At 40.0% G+C, this 23,502-nt stretch overlaps 1 protein-coding gene across 11 annotated transcripts in view; it reads right to left on the reverse strand.

Moving 5' to 3' along the window:
- Dock7 (dedicator of cytokinesis 7) overlaps positions 1-23,502 on the reverse strand; it is a 259,531-nt gene that overhangs the window by 31,999 nt on the left and 204,030 nt on the right. For all 11 annotated transcript variants that reach the window (XM_045148866.1, XM_045148865.1, XM_045148864.1 and 8 more), the window contains 8 exons: positions 19,433-19,529; positions 17,783-17,879; positions 16,501-16,635; positions 15,310-15,462; positions 11,414-11,572; positions 9,994-10,094; positions 8,906-9,098; positions 4,655-4,798 (listed from right to left, as the gene is read on the reverse strand). In XM_045148866.1, the coding sequence (XP_045004801.1) occupies positions 4,655-4,798; positions 8,906-9,098; positions 9,994-10,094; positions 11,414-11,572; positions 15,310-15,462; positions 16,501-16,635; positions 17,783-17,879; positions 19,433-19,529 (1,079 nt within the window). The remainder of the gene's footprint in view (positions 1-4,654; positions 4,799-8,905; positions 9,099-9,993; positions 10,095-11,413; positions 11,573-15,309; positions 15,463-16,500; positions 16,636-17,782; positions 17,880-19,432; positions 19,530-23,502) is intronic.

A 23,502-nucleotide genomic window follows, 5' to 3' on the forward strand; every position in this document is an offset into this window, starting at 1 on the left:
TAAATTTTTACTTATTTAGTTGAGAGAGAGACAGACAGACAGACAGACAGATGAGAGAGAAAATGGCACACCAGGGCCTTTAGCCACTTCAAGTGAACTCCAGATACATGCATACCACCTTCTACATCTGGCTTTAAGTGGGTATTGGGGAACTGAACCTGGGTCCTTTGGTTTTGCAGGCAAGTGCCTTAACCACTGAACCATCTCTCTAGCCCTCACTCACAATATTTCTACTGAGTAATCTATTAAAGCTTTTCCAAAGGACATAAAAAAAAAAGCACTTCCATGAAGGTTTAACAAAATACTATTTATTTATTTATTTATTTTGTTTTTTTGAGGTAGGGGTTTACTCTAGCTAAGGCTGACCTGGAATTCACTATGTAGTCTCAGGGTGGTCTTGAACTCATGGCAATCCTCCTACCTCTGCCTCCCAAGTGCTAGGATTAAAAGCGTGCGCCACCATGCCCAGTTTAAAATAATTTTTTTAAATATATTTTATTTCATTTATTTATTTGAGATAAAGAGGCACAGAGAGAGAGTGAGAGACAGCAGGAGCAATGGCTTCTAGCCATTGCAAATGAACTCCAGATGCATGTACCCCCTTGTGCATCTGGCTTATGTGGGTCCTGGAGAATCGATCCTGGATTCTTTGGCTTTGTAGGCAAATGCCTTAACCACCAAGCCATCTCTCCAGCCCCAAATAATAATTATTATTTTTTTAAAATTTATTTATTTGAGAGCGACAGACACAGAGAGAAAGACAGATAGAGGGAGAAAGAGAGAATGGGCGCGCCAGGGCTTCCAGCCTCTGCAAACGAACTCCAGACGCGTGTGCCCCCTTGTGCATCTGGCTAACGTGGGACCTGGGGAACCGAGCCTCGAACCAGGGTCCTTAGGCTTCACAGGCAAGCGCTTAACCGCTAAGCCATCTCTCCAGCCCCAAATAATTATTTTTAATATTTTATTTTTATTTATTTATTTGACAGAGAAAGAGGGAGGGAGGGAGGGGGAGAGAGAGAGAGAGAGAGAGAGAGACAATGGGCACGCCAGGGCCTCCAGCCACTGCAAACGAACTCCAGACACATGCACCCCTTGTGCATCTGGCTAATGTGGGTCCTGGGGAATGGAGCCTGGGTCCTTTGGCTTTGCAGGCAAATGCCTTAACTGCTAAGCCATCCTTCCAGCCGATTAAAATAATTTTTATATACTGTATCATCTCCTCTGGAAAAATGCAGGTAGGTTATGTGCATTTATATTAATATACACACATACAGACATATTCATATTTATATTTTGATATAGTTTAATTGGACATTCTGTTTCTATCTACTCCATAAAGACTTATTAAGGTAAATGTGTGTGGAGTGTAGGATATACTTACTTAGGCATATAAACTTTTGGAGAAACTAATTCTGAGCTGAAACAAAAACCTAATTATTTCACTGACCATAGATACCCATTTTATAACCAGATGGCTGATGGACTTCTGGGAAATGCAAATATTTCCAAAACGTTAAGTTGACATATGTCAATTGCTCATTGAAAATTTATAGGAAAATCTCAAAATATGAGCTTTATAGTCACCATATTTTCTGCCACTGGGGGCTAGTCGGCTAGTGGTTGGGCAATGATTTCTCTGGTTACAAATCAGGGTATCTGTATTGCTATTCCATCTGTTATCTTCAATAATAATGAACTGGCACTACAGTGAAAGGAGAGATGACTTCCAAATGCCACTAAGTTCTGACTGCTTTACAGATTAGCAAATATATTTTCCCTAGAACATCTGATCCTCATAATTTCTAGTCAGAACAAAATTGTGTCTTTAAGCAATAAAGTGGCTTCAACAGTGAGATAAAGTTATTATTCCTAAAATACTTAGAATCAAATTAAGGGTATGGGGAGATAGCTCAATCAGTAAAGTGCTTGCAAACATGAGGACCTGAACTCGATCCTCACAACCCACATATAGAACCTGAGTGTGGTGGCCCGTGCTTGTATTCCCAGTACTGGGGAGGGGCGGGGGTAGAGACAAATGGATTCCAAAGGCTCACCAGCTGGTCAGTCTAACCTACCTGATCAACTTCAGGCCAATGAGAAATTTTTGTCTCAGAAAAAAAGGCAGGGCTGGAGAGATGGCTTAGTGGTAAAGGTACTTATCTACAAAGCCAAAGGACCCAGCTTTAACTCCCCAGAACCCACAAAAGCCAGATGCACAAGGTGGCACATGTGTCTGGATTCATTTGCAGCAGTTGGAGGCCCTGATATGCCCATTCTCTCTCTGCCTCTTTCTCTCTCCCTCCCTCTCTTTCTCAAATATATAAATAAAAATATTTTTAAAAGGCTCCTGAGGACACTTGAGGGTGTCCTCTGACCTCCACATGCATGTGCATACACATGAACATGCACTGCCCCAAAACACCAAAACAAGAAAAGATTACCTAAAAAGGAATTAGATGATTGATCTAGAAACTCTGTAGTATAGGCCACTACCCCATAATCTAAATGCACCACTATAAATTACTAACATTATATGCATAAATAAATATGAAGCTATATTTATTAAAATATTTTATCAATAGCATTAAAAAAAAACTTTTCTTCTTGCTAGTTCAGCCTAGTTTAAGGGAAGAGTTGGGATGGCCAAGGTCCTTAGAGATGATATCTTAAGGAGACTAGAAATGGTGGTCCATGACTTAATCCCAGCACTCAGGAGACTGAGGTAGCCATGAGTTTAAGGTTGGCCTGCACTATAGAGTGAGTTCCAGGTTAGCGTGGGCTAGAGAGGCCCTGTCTTGAAAAAAAAAAAAAAAGAATTCTCTAATAAGCCTCAGAATAATTATGTTCTAAGGGCCAATAATGATAAATAATGTACTTACCTAGAGATGGACAGTGATAAGCATTTTACATGCATTAACTCATTTAATCCTAACACCAACCCCATGAGGTATATTCTATTATGAGACGCATCTAACAGGTAAGAAAAGCACGATACCAATAGATCACCTGTACATAAAATAGTACAGCTACCTAGTAGCAGAGCCAGGATTTGAACTCTGATAGTGAGCTTTCTAAATCTACATGTTACCCTTGGGAGGGTGAACCTTGCTATAAGAGGTGCATCACTGGGTGGGCCTTGGAATTTTACAATATAGCCCACTTGCCAGTGCCAGTCAGCTAGCTCCTTTATTCTGCTTCTTCCCTGCTGCTGACAGGTGATGATATGAGCCAGATTCCTGCTCCTGCCATATTTTTCCTGTCGTGATGAAGCTTTCCCTTGCAAGTGAATCAGAATAAACACTTTCCTTCCTTCCACAAGCTGCTTCTGGCCAGGTGTTTTATCCCAGCAACGAGAAGGTAACTGCTATGGTATGCTAAACCTTGGTACTGGCATACTAAACAGTGAGCATCAAAGCTATACAAAGTATCAACATGTAAAAAGCATAGGAAGTATCAACAAGGCCCAAGAAGGCAGGCAGGGATTTGGCTCTCTTCTTTCTCCTATAAACTTGCCATCTATGCTCCAAATGACTACTTCAACTATTTGCATTCAGATGGGCAGGAATAAGGACTTGGTCATACAAGAGTAGGTAAGGATCCAGGATGTACTCTATAAAACTCCTGGTAGGCCTCCAATATCTGCCTATTATTCCATTATGCAAAGAATTGTTATGGCCACCTATTGCTTTGCTGGGTGCTAGAGCGTTGCTTAACACTCTAGGAAGATGTCTCCATTTCACTCAGCAGACAAATGCTATGGAGCCCTGTTGGTTTATCCAAACAAAACTTAAAGTGCCCAAAGTTTCATTTTGTTCTTTTCCAACATTTTAATTTATTTGAACAGAGAGAGAAAGAGACAGATATATAGGGAGAATGAGCACACCAGGGCCTCTAGCCACTGCAAACCAACTCCAGACACATGCACCACCTTGTGTGTCCGGCTTCCATGGGTCCTGGGGAATCAAACCTGGGTCCTCTGGCTTTGCATACAAATGCCTTAACCACTAAGCAATCTCTCCAGCCCTTGTTCTCAACATTTAAAGATCTCAGAAAACATTTTATGGCAAAGTTTTGTGAACCAAAACAATATCTATTGGAGATGACATGAACAGACAGAGAATGGGGGAGAGGGACACTTAGCACATCTTTTATTTATTTATTAATTAGAGAGAGAGAGAGAGAGAGAGAGAGAGAGAATGGATGCACCAGGGCCTCCAGCCACCACAAATTCCAGACACATGTGCCACCTTGTACATCTGGCTTATGTGAATCCTGGGGAGGGTCTTTGGCTTTGCAGGCAAATGCCTTAACTGCTAAGCCATCTCTACAGCCCCTTTTATTGGTTTATTTGTAAGCAGAGAGAGGGGGGAAAGGAGAGAGAGAGAGAAAAATAAAGTATGGGTACATGCCAGAGCTTCTTGCCACTGCAAAAGAACTCCAGACACACATGCTACTTTGTGCATTTGGCTTTATGTGGGTACTGGAGAATCAAATCTAGGCCGTCAGACTTTGCAAGCAACTGCTAAGCCATCTCCCCAACCCTGGGATACATCTTCTTTGAGGAAAGGCAGGATCACAGAGAACATGAAAATATATGTTACTGATAACTCAGACGCACAAAACTGTAGGAGGAGAGTGAACAAGAGTCATCTACCATAGAGAAAGAAGCAGCTGCTTGCTCCAGCAGTCCCACGAGTCCTGACTCAGTGAAGTGTTTTCCTGAGCAGATGCCTTCTTCATCAGGGGAAACCACATCATCTGAGACGGCAGATTCTTCCAAAACATTAGACGAAATGTTCTAGGGAAAACATTGGAATGATTTGTGCAAAGAAATCAACCTCCTTGCACAATAAAATGTACATGAAGAAGCAACTGAAGGTAAAAGCTAACAGTTTAGGTTAAATAAATGGAAGAGATAGAGGTATAATACACTCTGCTGCAAGCAAGGCCCTGGGTTCAAACTTCTGTGCACCTCTAGCCATCACACACAGTAAAAGGTAAACATCAAAAACATTATTTTGAAGATAACAGTAAAATTAGAACACTACTGCTACATGACCATTGTAAGTTGTGGGAAAGAAAATTAAGAAAAATCATGGGCTGACAAATGTTATGATATAGGTCATCTGAAGAGACATAGTTTATGTTTCATTTTTATTTAGATGATGATTCCAAAATTCTGTACCAAGGGAGGTTAAGGCATAAAAAACTGATCTCGGGCTGGAAAGATGGCTTAGCGGTTAAGCATTTGCCTGTCAAGCCTAAGGACCCCGGTTCAAGGTTTGATTCCCCAGGACCCACGTTAGCCAGATGCACAAGGGGCACATGCGTCTGGAGTTCCTTTGCAGTGGCCAGAGGCCCTGGCATGCCCATTCTCTATCTATCTATCTGCCTCTTACTCTCTCTGCCTGTCGCTCTCAAATAAAAAACAAAAAACTGATTTCTTAGCTTGCCTAAAAAGAACTGCTGATGAAGAAATACAAGTATAATAAAAGTCCTCTTAATCAATGAGATTGAGATCAGCCATTATTTCTAAAACATATGCAGTACACATATACTTTATTTTAACCATAATATTTGTTGTAGATGTACACTCATTTACCATTTTTTGTTTGTTTGCTTGTTTTGTTTAATTTTTATTTATTTGAGAGCAACTGGCAGAGAGAAAAAGAGGGAGGGAGAGAGAGAGAGAGAGAGAGAGAGAGAGAAGGAGAGAGGAATAGAGGGAGAGAGGGGTAGAGAGAGAGAGAGGAGAGAATGGGTGCACCAGGGCCTCCAGCCACTGCAAACAAACTCCAGATACATGTACCACTTTGTGCATCTGGCTAACGTGGGTCCTGGGGAATCGAGCCTTGAACCAGGGTCCTTAGGCTACACAGGCAAGCACTTAACCACTAAACCATCTCCAGCCCAGTGTTTGCTTATTTTTTTAATTAAAAAATTTAAATTTATTTATTACAGAGAGAGAAAGGGGGGGGGCACACCAGGGCCTCTAGCCACTGCCAATAAAGTCCAAATGCATGTGTCATCATGTGCATCTGGCTTACATGGGTACTAGGGAATCAAACCTGGGTCCTTCAGCTCTGCAGGCAAGCACCTTAATTGCTAAGCCATCTCTCCAGTCCATGTTTATTTTTTGTTTTGTTTTTCAAGGTAGGGTCTCACTCTAGTTCAGGCTGACCTGGAATTCACTCTGTAGTATCAGGGTGGCCTTGATCACAGTGATCCTTCTACCTCTGCCTCCTGAGTGCTAGGATTCATGCCTGGCTCCAGCCCATGTTTTTTAAAAAATCGTTTATTTTTACTTATTTATGGGGGGGGGGAGAGAAAGGTGGAAATGAACGGGCACACCAGGGCCTCTAGCTACTGCAAATGAATTCCAGAAGCATGTGCCACCATGTACATCTGGCTTACATGGATTCTGGGGAATCAAACCTGGGTCCTTAGGCTTTGCAGACAAGTGTTTTAATCATTAAGCCATCTCTCCAACCCAGTTTTGGTCTTTTGAAGCAGGGTCTCAATTCTAGCCCATGCTGACCGGAACTCATTCTATAGCCCAAGCTGACATTAAACTCTTGGCAATCCTTCTACCTTAACTTCTCAAGTGCTGGGATTAAAGGGGTGCCCTATCACACGTGACTCACAAACTTTTTGAAGTACTTGAGAACATTTTTTGCATTCAGATATCCAGATCAGAGTTTCTGTGCTTGTGTGTGGATACATGGATCAGAGTTCTGTGTTTGTGTGTGGGTACATGGATCAGAGTTCTGTGTTTGTGTGTGGGTACATAGATCAGAGTTCTGTGTTTGTGTGTGGGTACATGGATCAGAGTTCTATGTTTGTGTGTGGGTACATAGATCAGAGTTCCACGTTTGCGTGTAGGTACATGGATCAGACTTTCGTGTTTGTGTATGGGTATACACATCAGAGTTCCGTGTTGGTACTGGGTACATGGATCAGAGTTCCATGTTTGTGTGTGGATATGCAGATCAGAGTTCTGTGCTTGAATGTGTGAACACACATGTTGTATGTGGGTACACAGATCAGAGTTCCATGTTTGTGTACAGGTACACAGATTAGAATTCTATGTCTTCTCTCCCAAGTAAACACCAAAATGCAAACTTTTTTTGTCCTTTCCTTAGTTTTGATTTCTTTAAGGTAGAATATAAAGTTAATGTTAGAAGATTATAAAATTATAGATTTGTATATTTTTCCTCTACCTTTTGTATTTGTCTAGCCCAAAATTAATCCATTTGCAATTGTTTTGGAAATTGTACATTTGCCTTAAAGTAAGTTTTTGTAAAACAGTCAACCTGAGTGCTATAATTTTCTTTCTGTATTCTGGTATTAACAGAAGACAGACTATTTAATTAAGTTTTAAAATAACTCAGAAATGGGGGCTGGAGAGATGGCTTAGCAGTTAAATGCTTGATTGTGAATCCTAAAAACCCTGGTTCAAGGCTTTATTCCCCATTACCCATTTAAGACAGATGCACAAGGTGGCACATGTATCTGGAGTTTGTTTGCAGTGGTTGGAGGCCCTGGTGTGCCCATTCTCTCTGTCTTTCTGCCTCTTACTCTGTCTGTTGCTCTTAAATAAATAAAAATAAACAAAAAAATCCCAGAAATGCTTTACCAGGTTTTGAAGAAAAGTAAAGAACTTGTGATACCAAAGAATCCAACTGCCAAATGGAAGGTTATGCAGCCTGTTAAGACAGCCATTCACTATCATGTATGAATCACAACGTGACTACTTTTCATTCAGGGAATGGGGAATGTTGGTTTCACCTGGTGTGCTCAATATATAAATATAGACTCGCCACTTAATTTTGACTGAAATTTCTGCCTGGACGAGGAGGGGAGTGAGGAACTGAGTGAGATGATAAGCATATTAGCCTTTTCCATTTAGTACCCATTCTATCACCTATGCATCTGTGCTGTAACCTATTAATATACAATGACATTTATTAAAAATAACAAGAGTTTTGGGGCTGGAGAGATTGCTTAGTGGTTAAGCGCTTGCCTGTGAAGCCTAAGGACCCCAGTTCAAGGCTTGATTCCTCAGGACCCATGTTAGCCAGATGCACAAGGGGGCACACACATCTGGAGTACGTTTGCAGTGGCTTGAGGCCCTGGAACGCCCATTCTCTATCTCTCTGCCTCTTTCTCTGTCACTCTTAAATAACCAAAAATTTAAGAAAAAATTAACAAGAGTTTTAGCTCCATTCTATTTCTTAGTGTTTTCAGTGCTATCTATTCTTGATGAGATGTTTAAGTACAAGGCTGTAAAATCTAGAGAGGTAAGGAATTGTTGGAACTAACAAGAACATTTTAACAGGGATAGAGCAATGGTAGAGTGCTTGCTTATCAAGCACAATCCCTAGGTTAAATTCTCAGTTTAAATTTTAAAAAAGGACTACTTTATTTATTTATTTGAGAGAGAGAAAGAGAAAGGCAGATAGACAGAGAATGGGTATACCAGTTCCTCCAGCCACTGCAAACAAACTCCAGATGCATGTACACTTTATGCATCTGGCTCATGTAGGTCCTGGGGAATTGAACCTATGACCTGTGGCTTTGCAGGCAAGTGCTTTAACTGCCAAGCCATCTCCCCAACCCCCCAAAAGTACTCTTTAGTAGTGCATTGAGAAGGCTGGGGATGGAGCTCAGTAGTAGAGTGCTTGCCTGGCATGTCTGAAGTTTGATTGAACCTCAGGTTCAGTTGTACAGCAAACAAAACAACAACCCAATCGTAATGACAATGCAATGTTCACTTAACTTGCAAAGCACTGGTTAAGTCTTTTATGCCTATTTCACAAATGGAAGGACCCTAAGTACCAGTGAGTGAAGAGTTACAAACAAAAAGGCCACACTTTAATTTCATGTATACTTAGCAGATTCCTACCTGAAATGTGACACAGCCAACAGGAAGGTACTTCCGGTCCTCCAGCATGCTCAGATACTCAGCCACAAGGGCAGCTGAGTGCACCAGGCACTGTGCAGCTTCAGCATGGTTGCCGCGCTCAGAGTGCTTGCCAGCCATATTCTGCAGCCAGGTTAGCCGCAGATCTGGAGAGGTCTGGTAACCCTTGGCAATTCTAAGGAAGAGAAATGCTTCTCAATTAGAATGTGCTTCCCAAGCTGGAGAAGAGTGTGGATTGCTCATTCTGTCTAGGGGATCCTGAGACTGAGTGGCATGAAAATGTCAGTGGACAGTTTAGAAAAGTAATTGTGGTTCATGAGATTGATATGGTAGGTTTGGGTACGGGGCAAAAAAGAGGCATGACAAGTGATGGTCTGGCTGCTAAGAAAAACTATCAGATTTTTGTGATTTTTATGTGTCATAATCAAGGGGAAAAAAGAGAATAACATCGTTTTCTTTTGTCTCTGCTGCAATACAAAACACAGACAAGAAAAGGTCTCATGGTAAGGAAAACTCTCAAAGAATCTATGAAGACACAGTATGAATTATAGATTTCTCAAAATTTGTCCCTAGAAATAGTACTTTTAGTCATATGTACATATATACCACTTTGTACGCCTGACTTTATATAGGTACCAGGGAATTGAACCTGGGCCATCAGGCTTTATAATCAAGTGTCTTTAACCTCTGAGCCATCTCTTCAGCACAAGTAATTTTAAAAAATTCTTTGAAATTTATTTGCAAGGGTGGAGGAGATCAGAGACAGAGAAAGAAAAAAGAGAGAGAGAGAGAATATGAATGAATAAGAATCTGAATATGAGAATGGTGCATACCAGGGCCATTTGCCACAACTGAAATCCAGATGCATGAGCCCATGACTTTGTGCATCTGGCTTTACGTGGTCACTGTGGAGTCAAACCTGGGCCAGCAAGCTTTGCAGGCAAATCCTTTAACTACTGAACCATCTCCCCAGCCCCACTTAACTTCTGTCTCTCTCTTCTCATCTAATGCCATCCAGGTGTTTTACTGAGCCCATTACAGAAAGTATGAGCCAGTCACCCAAATGCTACCTGTACATGAGATCAATCAACATTTCAGGATCCTCCTGGTGTTCCTTCATTTTAACAGTATCAGAAAGAATCATGTGGAGATTGAAAACCAGATCTTGGACCTGTAATAGAAAATTACATGGAAAATTTTATCTTTGTAATAAACTCCATGAATTTGGTAGATACCTCATACAAGCATCTAATTCTGAGTACCAATTTACAAATTTCACCATGTTGATGTGTTGAGGTGTGTGGCGTGTGGGAAGCAAAGGGCAGTGAAATAAATTCCCCAAAAGACTATGATTTTCCAGTTCTTTTACCTGACAATAAGCAAAGTTTAAATCTTTTAAAATTTATTTGAAAGCAGAGAGATAGAGAGAAGAGAACAAAATAGAGAGAATGGGCATGCCAGGTCCTCCAGCCACTGCAAATGAACTCCAGATACATGTGCCACTTTGTGCATCTGGCTTTATGTGGGCACTGGGGTATCAGACTTTTGTGGTTAGGTTTTGCAGGCAAGGGCCTTAACCACAGAGCCATCTCTCCAGCCCCTAAGCAGAGTTTTAAGGAGATGGAAAGTATACAGAAATGGGGACCATATAAGTACAAAATGAAAATTCTCTCCTATATTTCTGATTTTATTAAAAGTTAGCCTGATACAACTTTAGTGGTTTTTAAAGGCAAATTAACATTTTATTAGTAGTAAGTGGAAATTGCTTGTCACAAAGTTTTGTCTATTTTACCTAAGTCTTCTGTCACAAATGTGCAGAATTAAACACCTAAAGTATTATCTATTTTAAAAATAAAATGGAGCCAGGCGTGGTGGCGCACACCTTTAATCCCAGCACTCGGGAGGCAGAGGTAGGAGGATCGCCGAGAGTTCGAGGCCACCCTGAGACTACATAGTGAATTCCAGGTCAGCCTGAGCCAGAGTGAGACTCTACCTCGAAAAACCAAAATAAATAAATAAATAATAAAAAATAAATAAAAGTGAACTATGCTTATGGGCTGGAGAGATGGCTTAGCAGTTAAGCGCTTGCCTGTGAAGCCTAAGGACCCCAGTTCGAGGCTCGGTTCCCCAGGTCCCACGTTAGCTAGATGCACAAGGGGGCGCACGCGTCTGGAGTTCGTTTGCAGAGGCTGGAAGCCCTGGCGCACCCATTCTTTCTCTCTCCCTCTATCTGTCTTTCTCTCTGTGTCTGTCGCTCTCAAAAAAAAAAAAAAAAAAAAATTTAAAAATAAATAAATAAATAAAATGTAGCTTAATAAAACAGTTTTTTTTTTTTTTTTTTTGAGGTACATGATATCTGGATTGAAAGAAAGATGCAGGCTCCTCCCGAAAAAAAAAAAAAAAGAAAAGAAAAGACTTATTTAACCATCTGGAAAATGCCTATTTAATAAGCCCAATGAAGTCAATACTTTAGAAAGTAGCATTTCTAACCTGATCAGGAAATGTTGTTTCTCTAAGTTCCAGATCTTCTTCAGCATATGTCAATATAGTCTTTAGAGAACGTCTTAAGAATTCTTCATTGAAGTTCTGAGATGTGCCCACCAAGGAAGACAGTGACATTGTTACCTGCATTTTAACTCTGGCAAAGTTCTATGGAAGAAAAGTAGTGAGGTCAGTATCTTACATGTTTCAAGAAAACAGAGCTTTGTTTCCTTGCTTCTAAATAGAGTAAGATAAGACTGCGGCTTAGAGGCAGGGTTCTTTCCTAGCTTTTGTAAGGTTCTGAGTATGATTCCCAGCACAGTAAACAGAGCAAAACAAAAGGAAAGATTTGGTTAAAAAATATAATTCTGAAGCCAGTCATGGTGGCGCCCACCTTTAATCCCAGCAATCGGGAGGCAGAGGTAGGAGGATTGCTGTGAGTTCGAAGCCAGCCTGAGACTACACAGCGAGTTCCAGGTCAGCCTAGGCTAGAGTGAGACCCTACTTCAAAAATAACAGCAATAGCAAAAATCTTTTACTCATTAATATATATATTATATATGTAAAAAAATATAAATATAGTATTATTGTTGTTTGTTTTTTGACATACGGTCTCACTCCAGCCCAAGCTGAGCTGGAATTTACTATGTAGTCTCAGGTTGGCCTCAAACTCACAGCAATCCTCTTACCTGGTCTCCCAAACGCTGGGATTAAAGGCATGTGAAACTACACCTTAGTCCAAAGATTTTTTTTTAAAGTAATACAATGTAAATAGTGAAATATTACCTCAAACAGCACATATAAAACTTGAAATTTAGGCTGGAGAAATGGCTTAGGCAGTTAAGGTGTTTGCTTATGAAGCCTAAGGACCCATGGTTGACTCTCTAGATCCCATATAAGTCAGACACAAAAGGTGACGCAAGCGTGCAAGATCGCACATGCAATGCACACAAGGTGCTATACACATCTGGAGTTCTATTGCAGTAGCTGGAGGCCCTGGCATGCCAATTCATTCTTTCTCTTTCATTAAATAAATAAATAAAAAACAAATTGCAAAAAGAAAAAAACTCTGAAATTTTGTTCTGAGTAATAAATGTGCTAACTAACAGGGTTGAGGAGAACTATGCTGGAGTTTGAACTAGAAATTTTCCTTGTTGTTTTCATGTGTTTGTTTGAGGTATGTATTATGAATAGAAAACTTACCAATGGATAATCTGACTCACACATAAGTTTTTCTTTTCATGTACTTATTTGCAAGGAGAGAGGCAGGTAGGGAGGAAGAAAGAGAGAGAAATAGCAAGAGAGAGACAGAACACCATGGTTTCATGCTGCTGCAAACACATACGGCACTTTGTGCATCTGGCTTCACATGGCTACTAGGGAACTAAACCCAGGTAGGAAGGCTCCACAAGCAAGCACCTTTAACCACTGAACCATCTTCTCTGCCCTTACATCACACTTTATTATTATTATTTTTTACTTATTTATGAGATAGATGAGAGAGAGAATATGAGTGTGCCATGGCTCTAGCCACTTCAAACAAACTCCAGACACATGCACCCACCATGTGTATCTGGCTTATGTGGGTTCTGGGGAAATGAACCTGGGTCATTAGGCTTTGCAGGCAAGTGCCTTAACCACTAAGTCAGCTCTCTAGCCCACACCATACTCCTTTTCTTTTTCTTTATCTTTCCTTTTTTTTTTTTTTTTTTTTTTTTTTGGTTTTTTGAAGTAGTATCTTTCTGCAGTCCAGGCTGACCTGGAATTCACTATGCAGTCTCAGGGTGGTCTTAAACTCATGGTGATCCTCCTACTTCAGCCTACCGAGTGCTGGGATTAAAGGTGTGCACCATCTTGCCCAGTGCCACATCACATTTTGTTTTTATTTTAGAGAAAGAGAGAGAGAGAGAGAGTGTGAGAGAGAGGGGGAAGGAATGAAAATCGCTACGCCAGGGCCTCAGCCACTCTAATTGAATTCCAGGTGCTTGTGCCACCTATTGAGCAAGTGCAACCTTGTGCTTGCCTCACTGTTTGTCTGACTTACATGAGATCTAGAGAGTCAAACATTGGTCCTCAAGGCTTTGCAGGCAAGCACCTTAACCACTAAGCCATCTCTCCAGCCCACTTTTAAAATCCTGGGTATCATGTATGCTATGTATTCACTTTACTCTCAAACTACGAAGTCTAGGTGTAGTACTAGTTCATTTCATTAGGTCTAAACTATGATGGTCATTTTCTACATATCCACAGAGTAATAAGAGGTGGAATCCTTTAGTGATATCTTAAGAATTTACAACTTTTTTTGTTTGTTTGTTTTTTGGAAGTAGGGTCTTGCTGTAGTCAAGGTTGACCTGGAATTCACTGTGTAGTCTCAGGGTGGCCTCAGACTCACAGTGGTCCTCCTACATCTGCCTCTTGGTACTGGGATTAATGGCAAGTGCCACCACACCTGGCAGCTGAGAACGTTTTTAAAGTATCAATTCATTTCTGCTTCAACTTCTTCATTCTGGAACCACTCTTAAGATTAAGTTGTCAAATCAAATATATTTTTTAGTTAATATTCTATTGACTATGTAATCTCAGGGTGGCCTTGAACTCATGGTGATCCTCCTACCTCTGCCTCCTGAGTGTTGGGATTAAAAGCATGAACCACCACCCCCGGTGCATGCTTGTTTTTTAAAGTTTTTAGTAGTGTCTATTAATTACATAGTAACAGGAACATATACTTGTTTCTTTCTTTAGTTCATGTTCCTCTGTAGTATTCCAGACTGTTCTCTCTTACTAAGCAGCTCAACTAAATGTTTCCTAACCATTTCAGTAAGTATGTCCAACATAACTTAGGGGTCATATGACACTTGTTCTTTTTTCACATTAGCCATATGATACATCTAGTCTGTATTCCCTGAGCTATTCAAACTTGTCTGTTTTTTTTTTTTCCTCCTACCACTACTTTTGTGAACATCCTTATCAATGCTTACCTACATTACTGGAAGAACTTTCAAACCACCCTCTCTGGTGTTCTCTTATCCATGAAGGCTATCTCCCATGTAGCACCAAGGATATTTTTGTAAAACACACACCACTCATTCTTTGAAAATACTCCAGTAGCTATCAACAGTGCATGGGATAAAATTCATTCAAGTAGTTGAAAACAATTCAAGTATTCAATGTAGTAATATGCCTAACTATATTGGGGGAACTGAAAATATAGTGGGCAGTCAAGAGAATAAAAGTCACTGAAAGTTGTATGTTTCCTGATCCTTTAAGAGTCACTCTCTAGTCCTAGTATGACAAATTGGCTTTTGGTTGCAATAGTAAAAAAAATACACTTCCTATAATAACAAAAACTGTTATCAAGAACACTCTACGCATTATCAAATTTTAGGGGCTTTATTTGAAAAGCTAAATGAGATTTAATAAAGCAACTCAAATCTTTTTTTCTTTTTGTTTTTGTTTTTCTTTGTTTTGTTTTGTTTGAGGTAAGGTCTCACTCTAGCTCAGGCTAACCTGGAATTCAGTTTATGGTCTTAGGGTGGCCTTGAACTTACAGCAATCCTCCTACCTCTGCCACCCAAATGCTGGGATTAAAAGGTTGTGCCACCACGCCCGACTTCAAATATTTTCTTTTTGTATTATGAGAGGACTTAGTAAGTCAGTAAAAACAGCAGTGTGAGCCTGTACTACTGTGTGTGTGTGTGTGTGCACGTGCATGCATGTGTGTCTGTGAGGCAAAATTGGAGACATGAGCTTCTGAAAGACAGCTACAGAATGAAACAAGACAATCTAAGATTAAGACACAAAATATACTAAACACTCCAAAATATTCCTCCAACAAGGCACTGAATATCTGTCTGAAAAGTTGTATTTCTTTATGAATCCAGGTAATTCTTGAGCTAAGTACTTACATTCCCAATCTCAAAGTTTTGCCTCATGAGCAGGTACAGAGAGGCGCTGGCGTGCGAGCGGATGGTGCCAATGCCACTGCTGCAGTGCCCGAGAAGACGCAGGCAGAGATCTGCACACTGCTCTGTCTCCTCCTCAAATAAGAGCTCAGGGAACTGGAAAAACCACAAACACAGTTCACATAGCCTAATTTCAGACATATAATCTGACTGGGAAATATGGTGGCCTAGTCTAGGCAGTAAAGAAATGGTTTAAGGAGCAATATATCTACCTAGAGTCAGACAGACTGATGATGTCACTTGCTAATAGTGGCAATAGCTGAACAAGTTTTCCATAAAGTATTATCTACATGGAATTGTTGTAAGACCTCAACCAGATATCAACTACATTTATTATTAACTATATAAAAGTATATCATATATATATATATGTATGTATGTATATATATATGTATGTATGTATATATACATACATACATATCAAAACACAAATCTATTCTTATATATGAATACATATTTATGGACAGACATATTTCCATGGGAAACCACAGAATCTAAACAGATGAACAAGTAGAATAAACAGTATTACCTTAACCACAGGATAAGGCAATCTCATGGGCTGAACTGTTTGGAGACTAAATTCTTTTTCTGGGGGGAGGTTCAAGGTAGGGGCTCACTCTAGCCCATGTTGACCTGGAATTCACTATGTAGTCTCAAGGAGGCCTCAAACTCATGGCAATCCTCCTACTTCTACCTCCCAAGTACTGGGATTAAAGGTGTGCATTACCACACCTGTCTTAGACTAAATTCGCAATAAATGAGTTAAAAAGGAACAGACAGGTCAAAGGATATCACTCCAGAGGACAGTGCATGCACAGCCAATGCTAGGACCACATTTAATTTCCAGTACCACAAAGACCAGACAGACAAAACAAGTTGGAAATAAGGTAAGAGTCTATACTCAAATACTCAAACATTAGCTATTAATATCAAGCACTTTTCCAAAGAAGTAACTTTTCTAAGCAGGAAACTAACAGTGACCCAAATAAATGTGATGTTCCTGAAGACAGGCAGGAAAGAGACAAAGGGGACAGAGGGTATTAGGTTTTTGTGTTTCATCTACTCACACACTAACAAGTTGACAGTGTCACAAAAGAAAGCAGGTAGACATACTGTGGGCACAGAGTGACGCACCTTTGACACCAGAGCTCTCTGTGTGGCAAAGCAATGCTGCAGGTACACAGCGCTTTGGTTACAGGCCATGCTGTGTAGGAGCACCTTCAGCACCCCACCCAGAATGCTCTCCTTGGATTCTGTCACAGAAACTGTCTGCAATTTAAAAATAAACACATGAAACGGACATGTATCTGCAAGTTGACTAAGAATGTAAAATATGTATAACTATCCAAAAAGTTACAAGAGAAGAAAACAAGTGCCAGTAAGATTTCAAGAAGTTGAGCAAATATGGATAAAAGAAAAGGAGGGGGAAGGAAGCAAGTGAGGAGACAAAAGAAAGTAGCATGGATATGATGGTAAGAAAGAATAAAGTCTGTTCTGGGAAAATTTGCAAATAAACTTAGACAGACTCGAGGGTCATGCAGAAAGTAGCCACAAAGAAGGCTAAAACCTAAAGAAAGCACCAGGACAGATAACCATTTTCCCATCTTCTTTAAGAACAAAAATCCTGGAATTTCGGGGCTGGAGAGATGACTTAGCGATTAAGGCATTTGCCTGCAAAGTCAAAGGATCTCAGTTTGATTCCCCAGGACCATGTTAACCAGATGCACAAGGGGGCGCATGTGTCTGGAGTTCGTCTGCAGTAGCTGGAGGCCCTGGTATGCCATTCTCTCATCTGCCTCTTTCTTTCCCTCTCTCAAATGAATTAAAAAACAAAACAAAACAAACAAAACCCCCTGGATCTTGGCTGGGGACTTGGAATGCAGCTAGAAAGGAAGATGAGCTTTCTATGAGGTGTGTCCTTAGAACACACATGCACTCCGCTCCTGAACGTTCTTCCTCTTGCAGTGTGCAGACAGGAGGGCAAAGCTGTCTTGGAAGTAATATTTCTTTCTTCCTTTATGTGTCTGAAGAACTAACCAAACGTCAAGTACTGTGATTCACAGGATAATATGGTCTAGAAGGTTACCCATAGAGCTACATAAAGTAATTGCATATAAAAGGCCTGATATGTAGAAGACAGAATAATCTCGATACATCTCTGTCTTTATGCAACTACGGCTAAATATGTATGTTGAATCTTGGGAAGGATGTCCTATTATAAATATTCAGTGGCCATTTCAAAAGTAACACCAAGGTCTTGAGGAGGACAATGAAGTAAAGACTTTATAATCATCTTCAAAGAATAAACAATTGGAACAGTGGGAAGAGATATATGTTGTACTTAGAGAACCACATAGTGCTTGGAAGTGTTGATGTTTGAATGTAATACTTCAGGTTCTTCCTGCTGAGCTCTTACCTGAACAACAACCTCTAGTGTATCTAAGATGATGAGGTTTGCTTCAGTAGCCAGGTTCCCATCAATTATTGCTTCATGTTCAATCTCTGCCCTTGACCTAAAACAAGTATTGTGAGAAGTTTCACTGTTTAAAACCTAGAAGTCAGAAACAACTTTAATGATACATAAAAATAAATCTTTGAAACTGTTTTCAATATTTGCTTAAACATAAGACATTTTGTATTTTAAAATATATTTAGGGGCTGGAGAGATGGCGTAGCGGTTAAGTGATTGCCTGTGAAGCCTAAGGATCCCGGTTTGAGGCTCGATTCCCCAGGACCCACGTTAGCCAGATGCACAAGGGGGCACACGCGTCTGGAGTTCGTTTGCAGTGGCTGGAAGCCCTGGTGTGCCCGTTCTCTCTCTTACTCTCTCTCACTCTTTCTCTCTCTGTCTCTCTCAAATAAATAAACAACAAAAAAAATTTAAAAAATATATATTTAGGGCTGGAAAGATGGCTTAGCGGTTAAGGCATTTGCCTGCAACACCAAAGGATTCTGGTTTGATTTTCCAGGACCCACGTAAGCCAGATGCACAAGGGGCACATGCATATGGAGTTCATTTGCAGTGGCTGGAGACCCTGGCATGCCTATTCTCTCCTCCTTCTCTCTAAAATAAACAAATAAAATAAATATATTTTATATTTACATATTTTATGCATATTTCTCTACATCCAGTTGACTGAACCCACTTCTGGTATGGGAACACACGCCCCTAGAAGCATCACTATTTGCAGCAAACACGTTGCTTTCCCACCAATGCCACCGACACTAGGTGGCGTTGTGTGGGTTTGGATGTAGGACTGTTGTGTGTGGATCAACATTCCAATGTTACTCATCTACAATGTCAAGATTTTCAATGTATTTATTTACGATAAAAGTACTTAATTTTTCTAAACCTTCATCTAACTTCCTCTTATCTGTTGAAACAAACATTCTGGGAATGCAATGTAACTCTAGGTGAAACTAGATAGCATCGTAAGTAGAAACAAACTGAAAGGTCTCTGTGAGGTGAGCAAGCCTGACTCATCATTACACAGCTGCACATGTATCCGAACTGCAGTGTATACTGGAAACACACTTTCTGTCAATTATAACTTAAGAAGTGAGGAAACTCCAAGGAAGCAAAACCACGTCTAATAGTTGCTGAATACATTTTCCAGGGGATTTGTTGGAGGAAGTAGGAGTTATTATTTATGTAGAAATGGGTTTTGAAATATATTAAAAATTTTTTCTATAACACATGAAAAACTCTTCCTTGAAATCTTTTTTAGGGCTGGAGATATGACTTATTGGTTAAGGCGCTTGCCTCCAAAGCCTAAGGACTCAGGTTCAACTCCTCAGAATCCATGTAAGCCAGATGCACATGGTAGTACATGCGTCTGGAGTTTGTTTGCAGTGGTTAGAGGCCTTGGTGCACATTCTCGCTCTTTCAACTAAATAACTAAATAATTCTTAAGAAAAATTTTAATCTAATTTAAAACACAAGTATAACTATTTTCTAAGATATGAATACCTAATAAATAAATACAAAATAAAGTTAAAAGTCATTTTCCTTTTGCATTTAAGCCCAACAAGCCCTTTAGAAACATTAATCAGAAGGTTACACTACTTGTCAAGCTTCTCTGTGTTTTGACGCCAGTGGGTCATATCCTTTCTCCACCTCAGGTTCTCCTGACTTCCAAAGGCACTTCCAGATGGGCTTCTCTCTGTCAAACAAATTTTAAAATGAATTAAAAACTGTTATTGCCAGGCATGGTGGCTCACACCTTTAATCCCAGCACTTGGGAGGCAGGTGTAGGAGGATTGCCATGAGTTCAAGGCCAGCCTAAGACTACATGTGAATTCCAGGTCACCTTGAGCTAGAGCAAGACCTTACCTTGATAAACCTAAAAAAAAATTATTTAAGTTGGACTACACATATGTACATATGAAAACATGCAAGGCATATTGGGTGCTGTTAATTTCCACCCTTTTTAAGTGAACAAGGAAGGACCTAACACAGACTTTCTAGTAAAAAGCTACATTATAGGACCTTGTTTCTTATTCATTGGCACCATCCGCTCGCACGCCAGCACCTCACTGTCCCTCTCATGCCGGTATAGTGACTCAGCTCTCCTAGAATCCCCTGTCAGTATGGAAGGTTTGGCTAGTTCACTATGCATTTTCCTGGCTCAGAAGCCTTCTGCCTAATTGTCTTCCCACATGTTCATCTCTTTAGAAAGGTCTTTCTTTACGACCCACGAGAGCCTTGCCTTTGAATTTATTTTGTTCTTGTCCATGGCATTAATTAATTTTTGATATGCCATATTCTGTAACCAAGGCTGACGTGAAACTCATTATATAGCAAAGACTAGCCATGATCTTAAGAGAACACCATTACTTTATCCTCCTGGGATTAGACATGAGCCACCACACCCAGCTCCACAGCACTCATGAATATAAGAATGTAAACTAAGCCAGGCATGATGGCACACAACTTTAATTCCAGCACTCAGGAGGCTGAGGTAGGAAGATCATGGTTGAGCGCCAGGTCACTTGGACCCATTTTTCAAAAAGGAAATAATCCAACACATGAAATAGTTATAGACAGAAATGATGTTTATTTTGTCTCGCATGCTATGCTGAGGCTAATCAAGTATCTGCTACAAAATGAAAGTTCAGTGTATCCAATTAAAATAAGGAGGATGAATTATTGAAAAAGTAAGATTTCAGTAAGTAAGGAAAAGAGGAAGGGGGCACCTTTATGGACAGATTTCTAGATTGGAAGACAGACTGAATGGTATGGTGGGGATCTTTTAAGGGATAGGAGAAATTTATTCTAAGTGGGGAAGGCACTGAGAATAACAGAGAAATATCTACACATATAATATAATCAGCCTGATTTGGAGCTTTCAACTAGAAACAAAAAAAGCTTTCCTTTTGAAAACAATGAGATTTTAATTTGGTAGGGAGGATGAAAGAATAATGAAAGTAAAAGTTCAGAGTTCCAATAGGAACTAAAGCAATTATTTTAGCACTGTGGACGAGGTTTGCTCCTGCACTAGCTGCAGGCTCCACATACAGGCCAGACGCCTCTCACTTTTCACGCACCAACCAGCTCTCATAGCTCCCTCTCCCCCATGGCTTCCCTCCCTTTCCCTGACACTGGCACCGCCACTCCACTGTGTCACAAGACTGTGCAGTCCCACCCCCTGCGCTGCCACCAGCCAACAGCCCTGCCACCAGGTCTTCAGGACCCTACCAGGGTCATACCAACTCCTCCTGCCTGAGTGGACAGGCCCCCTTGCCATCAGAAGCCTAATCTAGTCAAACATAAAAGGGTAAACTACAGCTTCCTCCTGAATTAAATAAGATTCCTATACTCTGATGGGCAGACCACACTGCAAAAGAATAACATGAAAAATCACATGCAAGTAAATCCATTAAGATTGCCCAGTCCCACAATGGAAGTCTCTAATCCAAACATAACAGACAATAGGATCAGAATCCCAAAATAAAGACACAAGCTATGTGACCCTGGCCAAGCAACTGGCAAAACTTGCAGAAAATCAACAAAAGACCAGACCAACAATTGTATGAATGCTGTCCTTGCTAGGTTGGACTAATAGAAAAAACCAGATAGTCTTCCAAAGACAGTAAAGTGATCTGAAGAAGAGCAAAAAAAACCAAAAAAAAAAAAACCAAAAAAAAAAAGAGGATAATAATCAATTGGATAAGCCCAATGAAAACATAAGTAAATGCAAGGATGAATGCCAAGAAATATTAAGAAAATCAGAAAATGACCTGAAAAGGGAACTTGACAGATTGATAGATACTATACAAAAAAAAAAAAAAAAAAAAAAAAAAAAGGCAACAGAAAATACAAACTAAATTGAACAAGTCCAAACCTCTCTAGAAGCCCTCAAGAAAAGTCAGTCATGTTGAGGACAGAACTTCAGAACTGGAAGACAAGACATAAGAAACAATTCGTGAGTTCAAAAATGTGAACAAGCTCAAAAATTTTGGTGGACAGAACATGAGAGAACTGTGTGATGCCCTTAAATTTTCCAACATTCAGATCATGAGTACACCCCAAGGGGAAAAAATTCAGACCAAAGGCATGGAGTACTTATTCAACAAAATTATCAAAGAACATTTTCTCACCCTCTCAGAACAGAGTCCCATCAAGATACAAGAAGCTAACAGAACTCCAAAAAGACTGACCCAAAGGAGAAACTCTCCAAGACATATTATCATTATAACTCTAAACAACAAAAGCAAAGATAAAGTCCTAAAAACAGCAAGAGAGAAACAAGGCATTACATATAAAGGTAACCCCATCAGAATTACTTCAGACTTCTCAATGGAAACCCTGAAAGCCAGAAGGTCCTGGAATGGAACAATGCAAAGTCTAAGAACCTATGGCTTCCAACCCAAATTACTCTACCCAGCAAAAGTATCCCTTATAATAGATGGTAAAAGAAAAACTTTCCATGATAAAACTCAGCTCTACAACTATATGAACACAAAGCCAAAACTATAGAGGGTACTTCAGGGAATTCTCCACACAGAAGAGTCAAACAAGCAACCTTAAGAGCCTATGAGACCAAAATAATGAAACCCAGGGAAGGCTCAAGAATCTACAAAGTCCAAGAAAACACCAAACCATACAAACCACTACAATATGGCAAGAATTAAATCAAACCTCACAGTTATTACCCTAAACATTAATGGCCTAAAATCACCCATCAAGAGACACAAGTTAATAGGGTTGATCAGAAAAATAGACCCCTCAATCTGCTGTCTTCAAGAAACCCACCTCACCACTGAAGACAGACACTTAGACACTTCCTCAGGGAGAAACAAGCAGGCATAGCTATACTAATATCGGATAAAATAGACTTCAAACCAAAATTCATCAAAAAGGACAAAGAAGGACAGTTCTTACTCATCAAGGGAATGATCAAACAAGAGGATATCACAATCATCAATCTTTATGCACCAAACGCAGGTGCACCACAATTCACCAAACAAAACCTACCTGACAATGAAACAGAAATAAACATTAACACCATCACAGTTGGGGACTTCAATACTCCACTATCATCAATAGATAGATATTCCAAATAGAAAATCAACCAGGAAGTAAGAGAGCTCAACAATACCATAGATCAGCTATACCTAATGAACATCTACAGAACAATCTACCCCAAACCTACAGACTACACATTCTTCTCGGCAGCTCATGGAACCTTCTCTAAAATAGATCATATACTGGGCCATAAAGCCTGCCTCCATATATTTTGGAAAATCAACATAATTTCCTACATGATATCAGACCACAATGCTGTAAAGCTAGAAATTAATAACAAGATTTGCACCAGGAATTCCATTAGCTTCTGGAGACTGAACAGCACACTTTAAGACAATAAATGGGTAGTGGATGAAATAAAAAAATGAAATTGCAAAATTTTTAGGATTGAATGACAATGAGAACATATCATACCAAAACTTATGGGCTACAATGAAGGCAGTCCTTAAGAGAAAAGTCATAGCACTAAATGGTTTCATAACAAAAACAGACAGATCCCAAATCAATAACCTAACCATCCATCTAAAGGCATTGGAGAAACAAGAAGAATCCACCCAAAAAGCTCCAGATGGAAAGAAATAATCAAGATCAGAGCAGAAATAAATGAA

Source organism: Jaculus jaculus, chromosome 5 (assembly GCF_020740685.1).
Source record: "Jaculus jaculus isolate mJacJac1 chromosome 5, mJacJac1.mat.Y.cur, whole genome shotgun sequence".
Taxonomy (NCBI): Eukaryota; Metazoa; Chordata; class Mammalia; order Rodentia; family Dipodidae; genus Jaculus; species Jaculus jaculus.